The sequence below is a fragment of the Coregonus lavaretus genome (genome assembly GCF_964263955.1).
Source record: "Coregonus lavaretus genome assembly, chromosome: 17".
NCBI lineage: Eukaryota > Metazoa > Chordata > Actinopteri > Salmoniformes > Salmonidae > Coregonus > Coregonus lavaretus.
This window is the reverse complement of record NC_140004.1, coordinates 1,598,898-1,615,451: the sequence shown is the minus strand read 5'-3', so window position 1 is coordinate 1,615,451 and position 16,554 is coordinate 1,598,898. Positions and strand designations below refer to the sequence as shown.

Here is a 16,554-nt window from a genome sequence, read left to right as displayed (position 1 = left end):
GTTGCACTTGGGAATCATGGGATCTACAGTTGTTTAGCTGAAGCTGTATTCTGACAGACATGAACTGATTGATTGACGGATGGCATTAATTCTTAATTGTTCTAATTGCTGTTTGTCATTATTTAGTTAGTGTGATTTGGAAAAAGCTCAAGTAATGATAGAGTTAAGGTTTCCAATGTATTCATTTCATCATATCTCTCTCTCTCTCTCTCTCAGAGCATAGTGAAAGACTTTGCAGCTCGCTGTGGGGAGATCCTCAAGGAGGCCATGAAGTGGGCTTCTTCTGTCACCAAGTCCCACCTACAGGTCAGTCCTTGATTTTGTCCCAAATTGGACCCTATTCCCTATAAAGAGAACTACTGTTGACCAGGGCCAAAAGTAGTGCACTTCATAAGGGATAGGGTGCCATTTGGGACTCATTCCTCCTGTCTTCAGCTCCCCACTCCTAGAGCTCACTCCCACCTTCTTTGTAGCTCAGTTGGTAGAGCATGGCGCTTGTAACGCCAGGGTGGTGGGTTCGATTACCCGGACTACATACAGTGGGGAAAAAAAGTATTTAGTCAGCCACCAATTGTGCAAGTTCTCCCACTTAAAAAGATGAGAGGCCTGTAATTTTCATCATAGGTACACGTCAACTATGTCAGACAAAATGAGAATTATTTTTCCAGAAAATCACATTGTAGGATTTTTAATGAATTTATTTGCAAATTATGGTGGAAAATAAGTATTTGGTCAATAACAAAAGTTTCCCAATCCTTTTTTATTTTCCCTTTGTTGGCAATGACACAGGTCAAACGTTTTCTGTAAGTCTTCACAAGGTTTTCACACACTGTTGCTGGTATTTTGGCCCATTCCTCCATGCAGATCTCCTCTAGAGCAGTGATGTTTTGGGGCTGTCGCTGGGCAACACAGACTTTCAACTCCCTCCAAAGATTTTCTATGGGGTTGAGATCTGGAGACTGGCTAGGCCACTCCAGGACCTTGAAATGCTTCACTCCTTCGTTGCCCGGGCGGTGTGTTTGGGATCATTGTCATGCTGAAAGACCCAGCCACGTTTCATCTTCAATGCCCTTGCTGATGGAAGGAGGTTTTCACTCAAAATCTCACGATACATGGCCCCATTCTTTCCTTTACACGGATCAGTCGTCATGGTCCCTTTGCAGAAAAACAGCCCCAAAGCATGATGTTTCCACCCCCATGCTTCACAGTAGGTATGGTGTTCTTTGGATGCAACTCAGCATTCTTTGTCCTCCAAACACGACGAGTTGAGTTTTTACCAAGAAGTTCTATTTTGGTTTCATCTGACCATATGACATTCTCCCAATCCTCTTCTGGATCATCCAAATGCACTCTAGCAAACTTCAGACGGGCCTGGACATGTACTTGCTTAAGCAGGGGGACACGTCTGGCACTGCAGGATTTTAGTCCCTGGCGGCATAGTGTGTTACTGATGGTAGGCTTTGTTACTTTGGTCCCAGCTCTCTGCAGGTCATTCACTAGGTCCCCCCGTGTGGTTCTGGGATTTTTGCTCACCATTCTTGTGATCATTTTGACCCCACGGGGTGAGATCTTGCGTGGAGCCCCAGATCGAGGGAGATTATCAGTGGTCTTGCATGTCTTCCATTTCCTAATAATTGCTCCCACAGTTGATTTCTTCAAACCAAGCTGCTTGCCTATTGCAGATTCAGTCTTCCCAGCCTGGTGCAGGTCTACAATTTTGTTTCTGGTGTCCTTTGACAGCTCTTTGGTCTTGGCCATAGTGGAGTTTGGAGTGTGACTGTTTGAGGTTGTGGACAGGTGTCTTTTATACTGATAACAAGTTCAAACAGGTGCCATTAATACAGGTAACGAGTGGAGGACAGAGGAGCCTCTTAAAGAAGAAGTTACAGGTCTGTGAGAGCCAGAAATCTTGCTTGTTTGTAGGTGACCAAATACTTATTTTCCACCATAATTTGCAAATAAATTCATAAAAAATCCTACAATGTGATTTTCTGGAATTTTTTTTCTCAATTTGTCTGTCATAGTTGACGTGTACCTATGATGAAAATTACAGGCCTCTCTCATCTTTTTAAGTGGGAGAACTTGCACAATTGGTGGCTCACTAAATACTTTTTTCCCCCACTGTATATGTAAAATTTATGCACACATGACTGTAAGTTACTTTGGATAAAAGTGTCTGCTAAATGGCATATATTATTATTATTATTATTATTATTATTATTATATTACTCATTGGAATGCTTCTATGGAATAATTTATGTCCATAACACAGTACTCTCCAACAGGCAAACAAAGGCATATTCTATCATCTGGACTGTGCAAATTCACTGTGCAATATGTGTGTATCTTTATATCTGTTTGTTTACTATATATTTTAACATCTTATCAGACCTGCTCCAGCTTAAATAAAAAAATGTTTTTTTAATGGTGAACGAGCGTTACTCCTTTTCAATGATGATCACAATTTTTATTTTTTTGGTTGGACCTTGACTCACATCTTATCCGACTTGCCACCACTGAAATTCCCTCTGGGGAAAATAAAGCTATTCTATTCCATCTCCAGGAGTACCTGAACAAGCACCAAAACTGGATATCAGGTCTTTCCCAGCACACTGGCCTGGCTATGGCCACTGAGAGCATACTGGACTTTGCTGGCTACAACAGAGAGAGCACATCACTGGGGGTGAGACACACAGAAACACACCAACAGAGGCGTCATGCCCGTAGGGGGCATGTGCCCCCTCAGATTTGTCCTGTTAACATTTTTGTTTTTTCTCTGTAATACTACACTTAACAATTTTATGACGTTGGCTTTAGCTAGCCCAGATCGGTTCCCAATCTCCCAACCTCATAACTAGCTACCAAGAAGCCATTTCAGGCTATCAATCAAGTTAGAGTAGCTAGCTTGTCTAACTATCTTAGCTGGCATGCCTGCTGGCAAGGTTGGTAGACTTTAGAAAATCAAGCCATAACTAAATGTACTGAATAAGACTCACATTCCTTTCATTCTTTTACCAGATTTTAGCAGAGAAGCATATTTAGTTTCTTTAAAAAAAGAAACACCAGTCAGAAGGATACAGACAGCTCAAGAGGTATGCTTAGATATAAAAAATATTACACTTTTTTTGACAGAATTAAGCAGAATGATTATGGCTCTCGATTGCAGGAAAAAAATGTTTCAGGTGTTTGAAAAATTCAAAATTCTCCAACTCAGATTTTTGGGGCTGGGGGGTTACGTTCCCCAGCAAAAAAAAAAACATTGTCGCTCAAACAGAAAGGGGAACTAACAAAGTCACTAACAACAACAAAAACAAAACAGGTGGGGTGCAACAACAACTGGAACCTAAAAGACACCCACTGTGATCGCCAACTAAATTTGCCCAAGAAAAGGCAAACAAAATAAAAAACAACACCAAACTTAGACAGGAAGCAAACCAAAAAGTGGAGCAAAACAGAAACAGGGAAGTTCAGATAAAGGATTGTTTAAAAAAATATATATACTACATTTTTTGTTGGACAAGTATGCCCACAACCAACAGAAAACAACTTTCATCACAACATGATCAACTTAAATGCGTCGCTACTTAAATGCTTTGCCTCTTCCAATATAAACATGGCATCTACTGGCTGCATGACGCCTCCACACATCCCCCCCCCCCCCCCCCCCCCACCTGTCTGTGGCTGCTGCTGGTTATGATGCTGCTGGCTGCTGCTGGTCTGTAAACGTTAGACTGCAGAGACTGTCCAACAGCAGCTGAAGGTAAGTGCGGGGCTAGAAGTAGATGACCAATGAAATTATAGCTAGGAGTAGACGACCAATGAAAAAGAAAGCACCTAAACAGACATGATCCAATTAATCAATCAACTGTTTTAGTGATAACAGTAGCTTAACTTTATATTATGTTCAGATTAACACTCATAACATGTACTGAACATGTTAGACAATGTGATCTTTGCAACGGCCAAAGCCAGTTTTTTGTAATTTAACACAAATAACTGAGATATGAGTGTAACTAGACTGATAGTTTAAAACGCAGTGTCATAAAACCAGTTATTCTTGAATATGAAAGTTAAAGGTTAATATGATCTTTGGGTTTGGTTTGAGTCAAGATTCCCATGCTTTACTAACATTCCCCCAATGTTGCCATATTGTCGTTTTGTAAAATGTCCCTTATACACTGAACAAAAATATAAAGGCAACATGCAACAATTTCTAAGATTTTACTGAGTTACAGTTCATATGGAAATCAGTCAGTTGAAATAATTCATTAGGCCCTCATCTATGGATTTCACGATTGGGAATACAGATATGTATATGTAGGTCACAGATACCTTAAACCAAAAAAAATACCAAAAAATGTAGGGGTGTAGATCAGAAAACCAGTCAGTATCTGGTGTGACCACCATTTGCCTCATGCAGCGTGACACATCTCCTTCGCATAGCATTGATCAGGCTGTTGATTGTGGCCTGTGGAATGTTGTCCCACTCCTCTTCAATGGCTGTGCGAAGTTGCTGGATATTGGCGGGAACTGGAACACGCTGTCATACACGTCGATCCAGAGAATCTCAAACATGCTCAATGGGTGACATGTCTGGTGAGTATGCAGGCCATGGAAGAATTGGGACATTTTTAGCTTCCAGGAATTTTGTACAGATCCTTGCGAAATGGGGCCGTGCATTATCATGCTGAAACATGAGGTGATGGCGGCAGATGAATGGCATGACAATGGGCCTCAGGATCTCATCACGGTATCTCTGTGCATTCAAATTGCCATCGATAAAATGCAATTGTGTTCATTGTCTGTAGCTTATGCCTGCCCATACCATAACCCCACCGTCACCATGGGGCACTCCGTTCACAACGTTGACATCAGCAAACTGCTTGCCCACACGTCTGCCATCTGCCCGGTACAGTTGAAACCGGGATTCATCCGTGAAGAGCACACTTCTCCAGTGGCCATCGAAGGTGAGCATTTGCCCACTGAAGTCGGTTACGACGCCGAACTGCAGTCTCGTCAAGACCCTGGTGAGGACGACGAGCACGCAGGTGAGCTTCCCTGAGACGGTTACTGACAGTTTGTGCAGAAATTCTTCAGTTGTGCACACCCACAGTTTCATCAGCTGTCTGGGTGGCTGGTCTCAGATGATCCCCCGGTGAAGAAGCCAGATGTGGAGGTCCTGGGCTGGCATGGTTACATGTGGTCTGCAGTTGGGAGGCCAGTTGAATGTGCTGGCAAATTCTCTAAAACGAATTTGGATAAGGCTTATGGTTGAGAAATTAACATTCAATTCTCTGGCCACAGCTCTGGTGGACATTCCTGCAGTCAGCATGCCAATTGCACGCTCCCTTAACTTCAGACATCTGTGGCATTGGGTTGTGTGACAAAACTGCACATTTTAGAATGGCCTTTTATTGTCCCCAACACAAGGTGCACCCGTGTAATGATCATGCTGTTTAATCATCATCTTGATATGTCATACCTGTCAGGTGGATGGATTATCTTGGCAAAGGAGAAATGCTCACTAACAGGGATGTAAACAAATTTGTTCACAACATTTTAGAGAAATAAGCTTTATGTGCATATGAAACATTTTGGGGATCTTTTATTTCAGCTCCTGAAACATTGGACCAACACTTTACATGTTGCGTTTATATTTTTGTTTAGTAGAGTTGCTTTGTTAATGCCGTGCATTAAAGCTGCAATATCTAACTTTTTGGGCGACCTGATCAAATTCACATGGAAATGTAAGTTATATATCTGTCATTCTCATTGAAAGCAAGTTCATTTTTGCATCTTTTACTTTAGTTTTTGTACATCAGCTTCAAACATCTGAAAATACAATATTTTTGGTTATGGAAAATATTTTTCACAGCGGTTTAGATTGTACAATGATTCTCTACACTATACTTGCTTGTTTTGTCACATATAAACTGATATTAGGCGAACTATTAGATTTTTAGCAACCAGGAAATGGCAGAGCGATTTCTACATAGAGGTTAACATATCAATGTGCTTTTTGCATGATGTATGTACTGTACATGATGCACAGCATGCACTGGAATTTGTTGTGTTTATGTACGTCGGTGTGTGCACATACAGTGCATTCGGAAAGTATTCAGACCCCTTCCCATTTTCCACATTTTGTTACGTTACAGCCTTATTCTAAAATGGATTCAATAAATAAAAAGCCACAATAATGACAAAGTGAAAACAGGTTGTAAATTGTTTTTTGCAAATGTATTAAAAATAAAAAACTGAAACCTTATTTACATAAGTATTCAAACCCTTTGCTATGAGACTCGAAATTGAGCTCAGGGTCATCCTGTTTCCGTTGATCATCCTTGATGTTTCTACAACTTGATTGGAGTCCACCTGTGGTAAATTTGATTCATTGGACATGATTTGGAAAGGCACACACCTGTCTATATAAGGTCCCACAGATGACAGTGCATGTCAGAGAAAAAACCAAGACATGAGGTTGAAGGAATTGTCCGTAGAGCTCCGAGACAGGATTGTATCGAGGCACAGGGGAAGGGTACCAAAACAATTCTGCAGCATTGAAGGTCCCTGAGAACACAGTGGCCTCCTTCATTCTTAAATGGAAGAAGTTTGGAACCGCCAAGACTCTTCCTAGAGCTGGCCGTCTGGCCAAACTGAGCAATCGTGGGAGAAGGGCCTTGGTCAGGGAGGTGACCAAGAACCCAATGGTCACTCTGACAGAGCTCCAGAGTTCCTCTGCGGACATGGGAGAACCTTCCAGAAGGAAGGTTCTCCCATCTCTACAGCACTCCACCAATCAGGCCTTTATGGTAGAGCGGCCAGACCGAAGCCAAAAATAGCTGTGCTACGACGCTCCCCATCCAACCTGACCGAGCTTGAGAGGATCTGCAGAGAAGAATGGGAGAAACTCCCCAAATACAGGTGTGCCAAGCTTGTAGCAACATATCCAAGAAGACTTTAGGCTGTAATCGCTGCCAAAGGTGCTTCAACAAAGTACTGAATAAATGGTCTGAATACTTATGTCAATGTCATATTTCAGTTTTTTATATATATATATTTGGAAACATTTCTAAAAACCTGTTTCTACTTTGTCATTATGGGGTATTGTGTGTAGATTGACGAGGGAAAAAAACGATTGAATCAATTTTAGAATAAGGCTGTAACGTAACAAAATGAGGAAAAAGTCAAGGGGTCTGAATACTTTCCGAATGCACTGTATGTGTGTGCGCATGCATGCATGTGCATCAGCGCGCACATGCCAGCGTTTTTGCGTGCTTATTCTTGTGTTTGCGAATGATTTTTGCTTCATTTTGCTTTGTTTTGTCCACCTTCTCACTCCCATTGCCCTCGCTTGCCTGCCTGTTTGCTTGCCTGCCTCCCTACCTACACCTGTACTGGGCTACCTGGTTGCCTGGTTAACGGATTGACCGACTGGTTGGTTGGGCTGTTCTGGTCTAGCCTGCTAACTGATTGTCCCTGCTGCTGTTCCTTTCTTCAGGCTGGTTTCCCCCAGGTTGGACTGAAAGGGGCTCCACATGCTTCAGACCAGAGACTGTTAGGCTCCCACAACTCATTCTCACGTTCCGTATTTCTCTCTCTCTCTCCTCCCCCCCATGTCCCTGTCTGCCTAGAAATGAACTAACAAACCGACCCCCTACCTGGTTTCTCCCCTACAGACGATCCAGCTGACTGAGAGACCAGCGTGTGTGAAGAAGGACTACTCCAATTTCATGTCCTCCCTCAACCTGAGGAATCGCTACACTGGAGAGGTGTGTGTTTACGTGCGTGTGGGCATGCAGCAGGATGATCGCAAATAATATATGAGGGTCCTTTTTGATTGTGGATCCAATAAAAATGCAGGTGTATGCTTCTGTGTGTCTGTATGTTTGTGTAGGTGGCAGGTATGATCCAGTTCGCCGAGGCGACCCACAGCCAGTCAGACCTGAGCAAACTGATGGTGAAACAGATGACAGACGCCCTTTCCTCCAAAGTCCCAGAATCCTTCTCTCAGGCCATGTTCAAAATGTCTGCCTTGCTCATCAGTCACAAAGGTAAAGACTGAGGAACACACACGTATACATTAGCATCCGGGTCGTCTGACACAGCTGAAGCCTACTGTAGGTGTTACGTTAGCTCTGAAAGTGTTGTTTCTCTGCTCTACAAGAACTGAACCTCTGAACAGTTTTAAGATGCTTATACATGTAGGGCCGGTTTCCCAGACACAGATGAAGTCTAGTCCTGGACTATAAAGCTCAATGTTCAATAAAGATTCTCAGTTGAAAGTGCTCCAGGACTAGGCTTAATATGTGTCCGGGAAAACCGCCCCATAGTCTCTTATTTTCTCCCTTGTTCGTGCCTCTGACTCTCTTTCCTTATCAGTCTCCCTTTTTGCCTTTCTCTCTCCCTCCACCTCTCTCTCCCCTACCTTTCTCTGTAGACTATGACCCCCAGCTCCTGCACCACCTGTGCTGGTCTCCCCTGAAGATGTTCACAGAGCATGGGATGGAGACTGCCATCGCCTGCTGGGAGTGGTTCCTCGCCGCACGCAACGGACTGGAAGTCCCGGTACGTGTGTGTGTGTGTGTGTACGTGTGTGTGTACTTGTGTGTGTGTGTGTGTGTGTGTGTGTGTGTGCTTGCATGCTCAGTACGAGTGTGTACCTCATGTCTCTCTCTGTAGTTTATGCGCGAGATGGCCGGGGCGTGGCAGATGACAGTGGAGCTGAAGATGGGCTTGTTCGGAGAGGCCCAGGTGGAGGCTGACCCGCTGGCTGCCTCAGAGGAGAGCCAGCCCATCCCCTGTCCCCCCATCGTCACCCCACACATTCTATGGATAGAGGTCAGTGCCACTGGAGATTCTCAGGGTGCCTTTTTGTGGCTGATACTGGAAGCAAACGGACTGAAACTGGGAGGGACTAGCTGAACATGTCCAATAAGACAATTTCATTTTCTTTGAGTAATGTTTTACGTTGCAAAACGTTTTGTTACGGTTTGCTACGGTGTGCACTAATGTATACACCCCTGCTCCTGTCCTTGTCTAGTTCCTGGTGCAGAGGTTTGAGATCGCCAAGTACTGCAGTGCCGACCAGGTGGAGATCTTCACCACTGTCCTGCAGAGGTCGCTATCGCTCAGTGTCGGAGGGGCCAAGAACAGTCTCAACCGCCACGTAGCGGCCATAGGACCCCGATACAGGTTAACACACACATGCATGCACGCACGGACGCACACTACTACTACTGCTACAGTGCACATTTCATCTACACACAAAATAACTCCCTCTACCACTCTCTCTTCAGGTTGTTGACTCTAGGTCTAAGTATCCTACATGCGGACGTGGTCACTAATGCCACCATTAGAAATGTCCTCCGAGAGAAGATCTACTCCACCGCATTCGACTACTTCAGGTACACACACACACACACACACACACACACACACACACACACAACCAGTACCTTGTACAGAGTAAGATGCAGTGTGAGTAAATTCCACTAGATGGCGGTGCAGGTCCACCAAACTCCTGATTAATTTACTAAAGTTACCGGAAACTTCTGTAATTTTTGTAATTAACAGAAATCTATGGCAATCTATCGTAACTTTGGCAATCTATCGTAACCTTGGTCATTTATACTTAAAAAATAAAAAATGTGTGCTAATATTACCTCAAAAGTCATATTAATCAAAAAATAACTATTGACCATGCCAAAAGAGTTGAAAAGGAAAGTTTTGAGTGAGGAAAAGAAGGGTTCAATTCTGGCTTTACTGGCAGAGGGATACAGTGAGCGTCAGGTTGCTTCCATCCTTAAAATTTCAAAGACGGCGGTTCATAAGAACAAGGTCAAGCAGCAGACAATGGGGACAACAAAGCTACAGACCGGCAGAGGGCGAAAACGACTCTCTACTGACCGGGATGACCGCCAACTCATTCGAATGTCACTCAACAACCATAGGATGACATCAAGTGACCTACAAAAATAATGACAAACGGCAGCTGGGATGAAGTGCACGGCAAGGACGGTTCGAAACAGGCTCCTAGGGGCAGGGCTGAAGTCGTGCAAAGCTAGAAAAAAGCCCTTCATCAATGAGAAGCAAAGAAGAGCCAGGCTGAGGTTTGCAAAAGACCATAAGTATTGGACCGTAGAGGACTGGAGTAAGGTCATCTTCTCTGATGAGTCCAATTTTCAGCTTTGCCCAACACCTGGTCATCTAATGGTTAGACGGAGACCTGGAGAGGCCTACAAGCCACAGTGTCTCGCACCCACTGTGAAATTTGGTGGAGGATCAGTGATGATCTGGGGGTGCTTCAGCAAGGCTGGAATCGGGCAGATTTGTCTTTGTGAAGGACGCATGAATCAAGCCACGTACAAGGTTGTCCTGGAAGAAAACTTGCTTCCTTTTGCTCTGATATTGTTCCCCAACTCTGAGGATTGGTTTTTCCAGCAGGACAATGCGCCATGCCACACAGCCAGGTCAATCAAGGTGTGGATGGAGGACTACCAGATCAAGACCCTGTCATGGCCAGCCCAATCTCCAGACCTGAACCCCATTGAAAACTTCTGGAATGTGATCAAGAGGAAGATGGATGGTCACAAGCCATCAAACAAAGCTGAGCTGCTTGACTTTTTGCGCCAGGAGTGGCATAAAGTCACCCAACATCAATGTGAAAGACTGGTGGAGAGCATGCCAAGACGCATGAAAGCTGTGATTGAAAATCAGGGTTATTACACCAAATATTGATTTCTGAACTCTTCCTAAGTTAAAACATTACTATTACTATTGTGTTGTTTAAAAATGAACATGAACTTATTTTCTTTGCATTATTCGAGGTCTGACAACACTGCATCTTTTTTGTTATTTTGACCAGTTGTCATTTTCTGCAAATAAATGATCTAAATGACAATATTTTTATTTGGAATTTGGGAGTACTGTTGTCAGTAGTTTATAGAATAAAACAAAAATGTTATTTTTACCCAAACACATACCTATAAATAGTAAAACCAGAGAAACTGATAATTTTGCAGTGGTCTCTTAATTTTTTCCACAGCTGTGTGATATATATATATATATATATAGTTGAAGTCGGAAGTTTACATACACTTAGGTTGGAGTCATTAAAACTCGTTTTTCAACCACTCCACAAATTTCTTGTTAACAAACTACAGTTTTGTCAAGTTGGTTAGTACATCTACTTTTTGCATGACACAAGTCATTTATCCAACAATTGTTTACAGACAGATTATTTCACTTATAATTCACTGTATCACAATTCCAGTGGGTCAGAAGTTTACATACACTAAGTTGACTGTGCCTTTAAACAGCTTGGAAAATTCCAGAAAAATGATGTCATGGCTTTAGAAGGTTCTGATAGGCTAATTGACATCATTTGAGTCAATCAGAGGTGTACCTGTGGATGTATTTCAAGGCCTCCCTCAGTGCCTCTTTGCTTGACATCATGGGAAAATCAAAAGAAATCAGCCAAGACCTTAGAAAAAGTGTTTTGTAGACCTCCAGAAGTCTGGTTCATCCTTGGGAGCAATTTCCAAACGCCTGAAGGTACCACGTTCATCTGTACAAACAATAGTATGCAAGTATAAACACCATGGGGCCACGCAGCCGTCATACCGCTCAGGAAGGAGACGCTTTCTGTCTCCTAGAGATGAACGTACTTTGGTGCGAAAAGTGTAAATCAATCCCAGAACAACAGCAAAGGACCTTGTGAAGATGCTAGAGGAAACAGGTACAAAAGTTTCTATATCCACAGTAAAACAAGTCCTATATCGACATAACCTGAAAGGCCGCTCAGCAAGGAAGAAGCCACTGCTCCAAAACTGCCATAAAAAAGCCAGAATACTGTTTGCAACTGCACATGGGGACAAAGATTGTACCTTTTGGAGAAATGTCCTCTGGTCTGATTAAACAATAATAGAACTGTTTGGCCATAATGACCATCGTTATGTTTGGAGGAAAAAGGGGGTTGATTGCAAGCCGAACAACACCATCCCAACCGTGAAGCACGAGGGTGGCAGCATCATGCTGTGGGGGTGCTTTGCTGCAGGAGGTACTGGTGCACTTCACTAAATAGATGGCATCATGAGGAAGGAAAATGATGTGGATATATTGAAGCAACATCTCAAGACATCAGTCAGGAAGTTAAAGCTTGGTCGCAAATGGGTCTTCCAAATGGACAGTGACCCCAGGCATACTTCCAAAGTTGTGGCAAAATGGCTTAAGGACAACAAAGTGGCCATCTCAAAGCCCTGACCTCAATCCTATAGAACATTTGTGGGCAGAACTGAAAAAGCGTGTGCGAGCAAGGAGGCCTACAAACCTGACTCAGTTGCTCCAGCTCTGTCAGGAAGAATGGGCCAAAATTCATCCAACTTATTGTGGGAAGCTTGTGTAAGGCTACCCGGAACGTTTGACCCAAGTTAAACAATTTAAAGGCAATGCTACCAAATATTAATTGAGTGTATGTAAACCTCTGACCCACTGGGAATGTGATGAAAGAAATAAAAGCTGAAATAAATAATTATCTCTATTATTCTGACATTTCACATTCTTAAAATAAAGTGGTGATCCTAACTGACCTAAAACAGGAAATTTAATTAATTAATTAAATGTCAGGAATTGTGAAAAACTGAGTTTAAATGTATTTGGCTAAGGTGTATGTAAACTTCCGACTTCAACTGTGTATAATATATATATATATATATATATATATATATATATATATATATATATAGTATTAATTTGTTATATCTGTGTCCATATTGTCCATTACTTTCTAGTCGATAAACCATATGGTTAAAGAGAAAATAGCCTAATTAATAAAAAAAGATTCAGCAAAGGCATTATTTTCAATTAACTCTGCAACTCTTCCAACTAATGACTTCTTTCACAACTGCCACCAGTTTGACGCCAAAGCGTCTCAGAGTAGAAGTGCTGATCTAGGATCAGGTTCCCTCTGTCTATACAATGTTATTCATTGTAATCTAAAAGGCTAAACGGATCCTAGATCAACACTTCTACTCTGAGACGCTTTAAGAATACGGGCCCTGGAGTACTGTATCCCCATCAGAAAATAAGAGCAAAGCAAAAAATGAAATCATTATAATTTCACTGAAAACGTGTACTTTGTCATTTTGTGTGACAGCATTCTGTGTAATGTCATGAGCAAGTACGGCCACTAACCGGGCCTCTCTCTCTGTCTCCTCAGCGTTGCTCCTAAGTTCCCCACCCAGACAGAGAAGAGACTGAGGGAGGACATCAGTATCATGATCAAGTTCTATGCCAGTCTGCTGTCGGACAAAAAGTATATTGCTGCCACCCAGCTGGTGCCTCCAGGTATGCCCACTTTCCCCTTAAAGGCGGAGGCTGCGTCCCAAATGGCACCATATTTCGTATCAAAAGTAGTGCACTATATAAGAGAATAGGGTACCATTTGAGTCTCAGCTACAGGTTCAGTTCAGAGAAGCCTAAGCACTGTTACAATGCTTACTGTTTCCCCTACCATTACTCATTGGTATCCACAATGTCTACGGATGGCACTGTAATATTCTATTTCATGCTTCCTGTGCCCAGACCCCCAGGACATGTCTGTGAACAGTCTCTCTGTTGCCATGGTGACAGACAGCCGGAGCAGTCTAGATGCCGCAGTAGGCCAGAGACAGCAGGCGGCTCAGGGCTGGATCAACACATACCCACTGTCTTCTGGCATGTCCACCATATCCAAGAAATCAGGTAACACAGACACGCACCACACACATCTCAACTTCCAATTAACTGACTCACTGCTATACACAGGCCGCATGAAATCTGGTAGGGCAGCAAAACAACACCCAGACCCCTGACTGTGTGATTTCCTTTTGTTCCAGGACTGTCTAAGAAGAGCAATAGAGGGTCACAGCTGCACAAGTACTACATGAAGAGGAGGACCCTGCTACTGGCCCTGCTGGTAACTAACACCTTTCTTTTTTGCTCTAACACTCACACTAGTCTTTTCTTACTAGCTCTGGGTTTTGCTGATAGCTACTTTATTGAGGAAAGTTTTCACTTACAATGACTGTGATATGTAGTTGTCTTACCTAGCTTAGTTGAATGCACTGACTAAGTCGCTCTGGATAAATGACCTAAATGTAAATGTGGTAGCACTTCTTTAATCTTAACTCCCCCCCCACACTTCCATTTTGTACAATGAAAGTACTGCCAATATGGTGCCTTTCTTTCGCTCTCTCTAGGCCAGTGAGATCGAACGGTTGACTACATGGTACAACCCTCTGTCCACGCCGGAGTTGGCCATCGCTACAGAACAGTCCGTGGAGACCAGCATCGCCAACTGGAGGTCCAAGTACATCAGCCTGAGTCAGAAACAATGGAAAGACCATGTCAACCTGGCCTGGAGTATAGCTCCTTATCTGGCCCTGCAGCTGCCTGCAAGGTACACACGCACATACACACACACACACACATGCAGGCATGCACGTACGTGTGCTCAAACACACAATATACACACTGAAATATATTCTATTCTCTATGGTTTGTTCTTTCTCATTTGATCATCTTTTACCCTGGATGTGGGTATGCTGTGATATGGCTGTATGTCTTTTTAGATGTTAAAATGTAATCTATCTACGGATGCATCAGGTTTAAGAACACTGAGGCCATTGTGGCGGAGGTGACTCGTCTGGTGCGTTTGGACCCAGCGGCTGTGTGTGACGTACCTGAGGCCGTCAAGGTGAGAGAGCGAGACCTCGTGCCTGAGACCATCCAATAGCCCCTCTCAGGCTGCACTTACTACACTTGGTTCAGTTGATTTATGTGCACATAGAAACATTCAAGACTGAGGAGACTAGGAAGTGTGCACTAGGCCATGTGCTCAGCTCTCTAGACTGGCACTTACACATAATCTTCTCCCTTCAGATCTGCAAACAGTGAAGAAGTAGAAGCCAAGGTCAGGAGTAAGGCTAGGGTGTAGGGCACAACAAATCCTAACAAACCTGATTGAGCTACAGGCTTGATGATGAGTTAATTAGTTGAATCAAGTGTCTTAGTGCTAGGGCAAAAACTGAAATGTGCACCCCAATAGGTCCCTAGGACCGGGATTGGGAAACACTGGTATATGGGTTGTTTTGTAGAGTCATTGTTGATGTTGAAGTCAATTCTCCTGTTCAGTCTGTTGTGGTGACTTAGTTCTGCATGGATAGACCTTCCTAGTAAACTGCCTAATGAGCTTGTCTCTGGACTACTGTTAATAACAGCTCCACCATTGCCTTAGTGGGGCAGTCAGTCAGTGGAGAGGTGATGCTCTCTGACAGGCCATGGCTGTTTGTTCCAGTCCCCTTCCTCTCACTGGTCCTCTGGGGTGTGTGGTGAAGTTGTCCCTAGATCCTAATCTAGGGTCAGTTTAGCTTTTTCCCCACTAATTGTTAAGGTTAGAATTGTGGGAGGTGAAGCTGATCCTAGATCTGTACCTAGGAGAAACTTCATTCGGGAGTGATCGTCTGGAGGCGGAGGCTCATTAGCACCACCACAGCCAGGGGGATTGGGCAACTTTGTGCCTTTTGAAGTTTGGTCGGCAAAACAATGGTGCAATAATATCACTTTCAATTTATGATAACTAGGAAGTTGTAGGGGTGACACAGCAAGCATAGGATAACACAGAGGGTAAATGTGTGGATTTACAGTAGTAACCCACTCATTCACTTCTCCAGACCCAGATCTCCTCTTCTGAGACATAGCTATTTCAATGGAGATTCTCTTTAATCTGTGTCTGTTAAACAAGTCCCAAAAATGTGTATTATAATAATAATAATAACTTTGTTTTTATAGCGCTTTTCAATACAAGTAACAAAGTGCTTCACATCATAAAATAATAAAATAAAGGTACTAACAAAGAAACAACAACAAGATGAAGGAGAAATGAAAAAAAGAGATGGCAAATTAAAATCATACATTGAAATCATACATAAAAAACGTATCTATAAAAGTGTGTCTTCAGCAGGGGTTTAAAAAGAGGCACTGAATCTGCAAGCCTGATCGACCTCTGGCAGACCATTCCAAAGTCTAGGGGCCCTAATGGCAAATGCCCAGTCTTCTTTCGTTTTCAACCTAGACTTTGGAATGGTCAGCAGTGCCCTGCTAAAAGATCTGAGATATAGGATGGGCCTAAACCTTAAACGTGATCTATCTTATGTCTAAATTCATCGGGTGAACAAACAGTGCCTTCAGAAAGTATACACACCCCTTGACTTTTTCCACTTTTTGTTGTGTTACAGCCTGCATTTAAAATGGATTAAATTGAGTTGTTGAATTATAGTATGTTTTTCAAAATTTTTACAAATTAATTAAAAATGAAAAGCTGAAATGTCTTGAGTCAATAAGTATTCAACCCCTTTGTTATGGCAAGCCTAAATAAGTGAATTACTAAAAATGTGCTTAACAAATCACATAATACGTTGCATGGACTCAGTCACTCTGTGTGCAATAATTGTGTTTAACATAATGTTTGAATGACTACCTCATCTCTATACCCCACACATACAATTGTCTGTA

At 42.9% G+C, this 16,554-nt stretch overlaps 1 protein-coding gene across 1 annotated transcript in view; it reads left to right on the top strand.

The window, feature by feature from the left end:
• Positions 1–16,554, top strand: part of LOC311144278 (phosphatidylinositol 4-kinase alpha-like) — a 106,628-nt gene that overhangs the window by 69,007 nt on the left and 21,067 nt on the right. Inside the window, exons 27-39 of the mRNA XM_084180291.1 lie at positions 217–306; positions 2,564–2,683; positions 7,680–7,772; positions 7,898–8,054; positions 8,441–8,568; positions 8,683–8,841; positions 9,044–9,195; positions 9,300–9,407; positions 13,220–13,347; positions 13,585–13,743; positions 13,878–13,957; positions 14,241–14,440; positions 14,647–14,737. Of these exons, the coding sequence (XP_084036417.1) occupies positions 217–306; positions 2,564–2,683; positions 7,680–7,772; positions 7,898–8,054; positions 8,441–8,568; positions 8,683–8,841; positions 9,044–9,195; positions 9,300–9,407; positions 13,220–13,347; positions 13,585–13,743; positions 13,878–13,957; positions 14,241–14,440; positions 14,647–14,737 (1,665 nt within the window). The remainder of the gene's footprint in view (positions 1–216; positions 307–2,563; positions 2,684–7,679; positions 7,773–7,897; positions 8,055–8,440; positions 8,569–8,682; positions 8,842–9,043; positions 9,196–9,299; positions 9,408–13,219; positions 13,348–13,584; positions 13,744–13,877; positions 13,958–14,240; positions 14,441–14,646; positions 14,738–16,554) is intronic.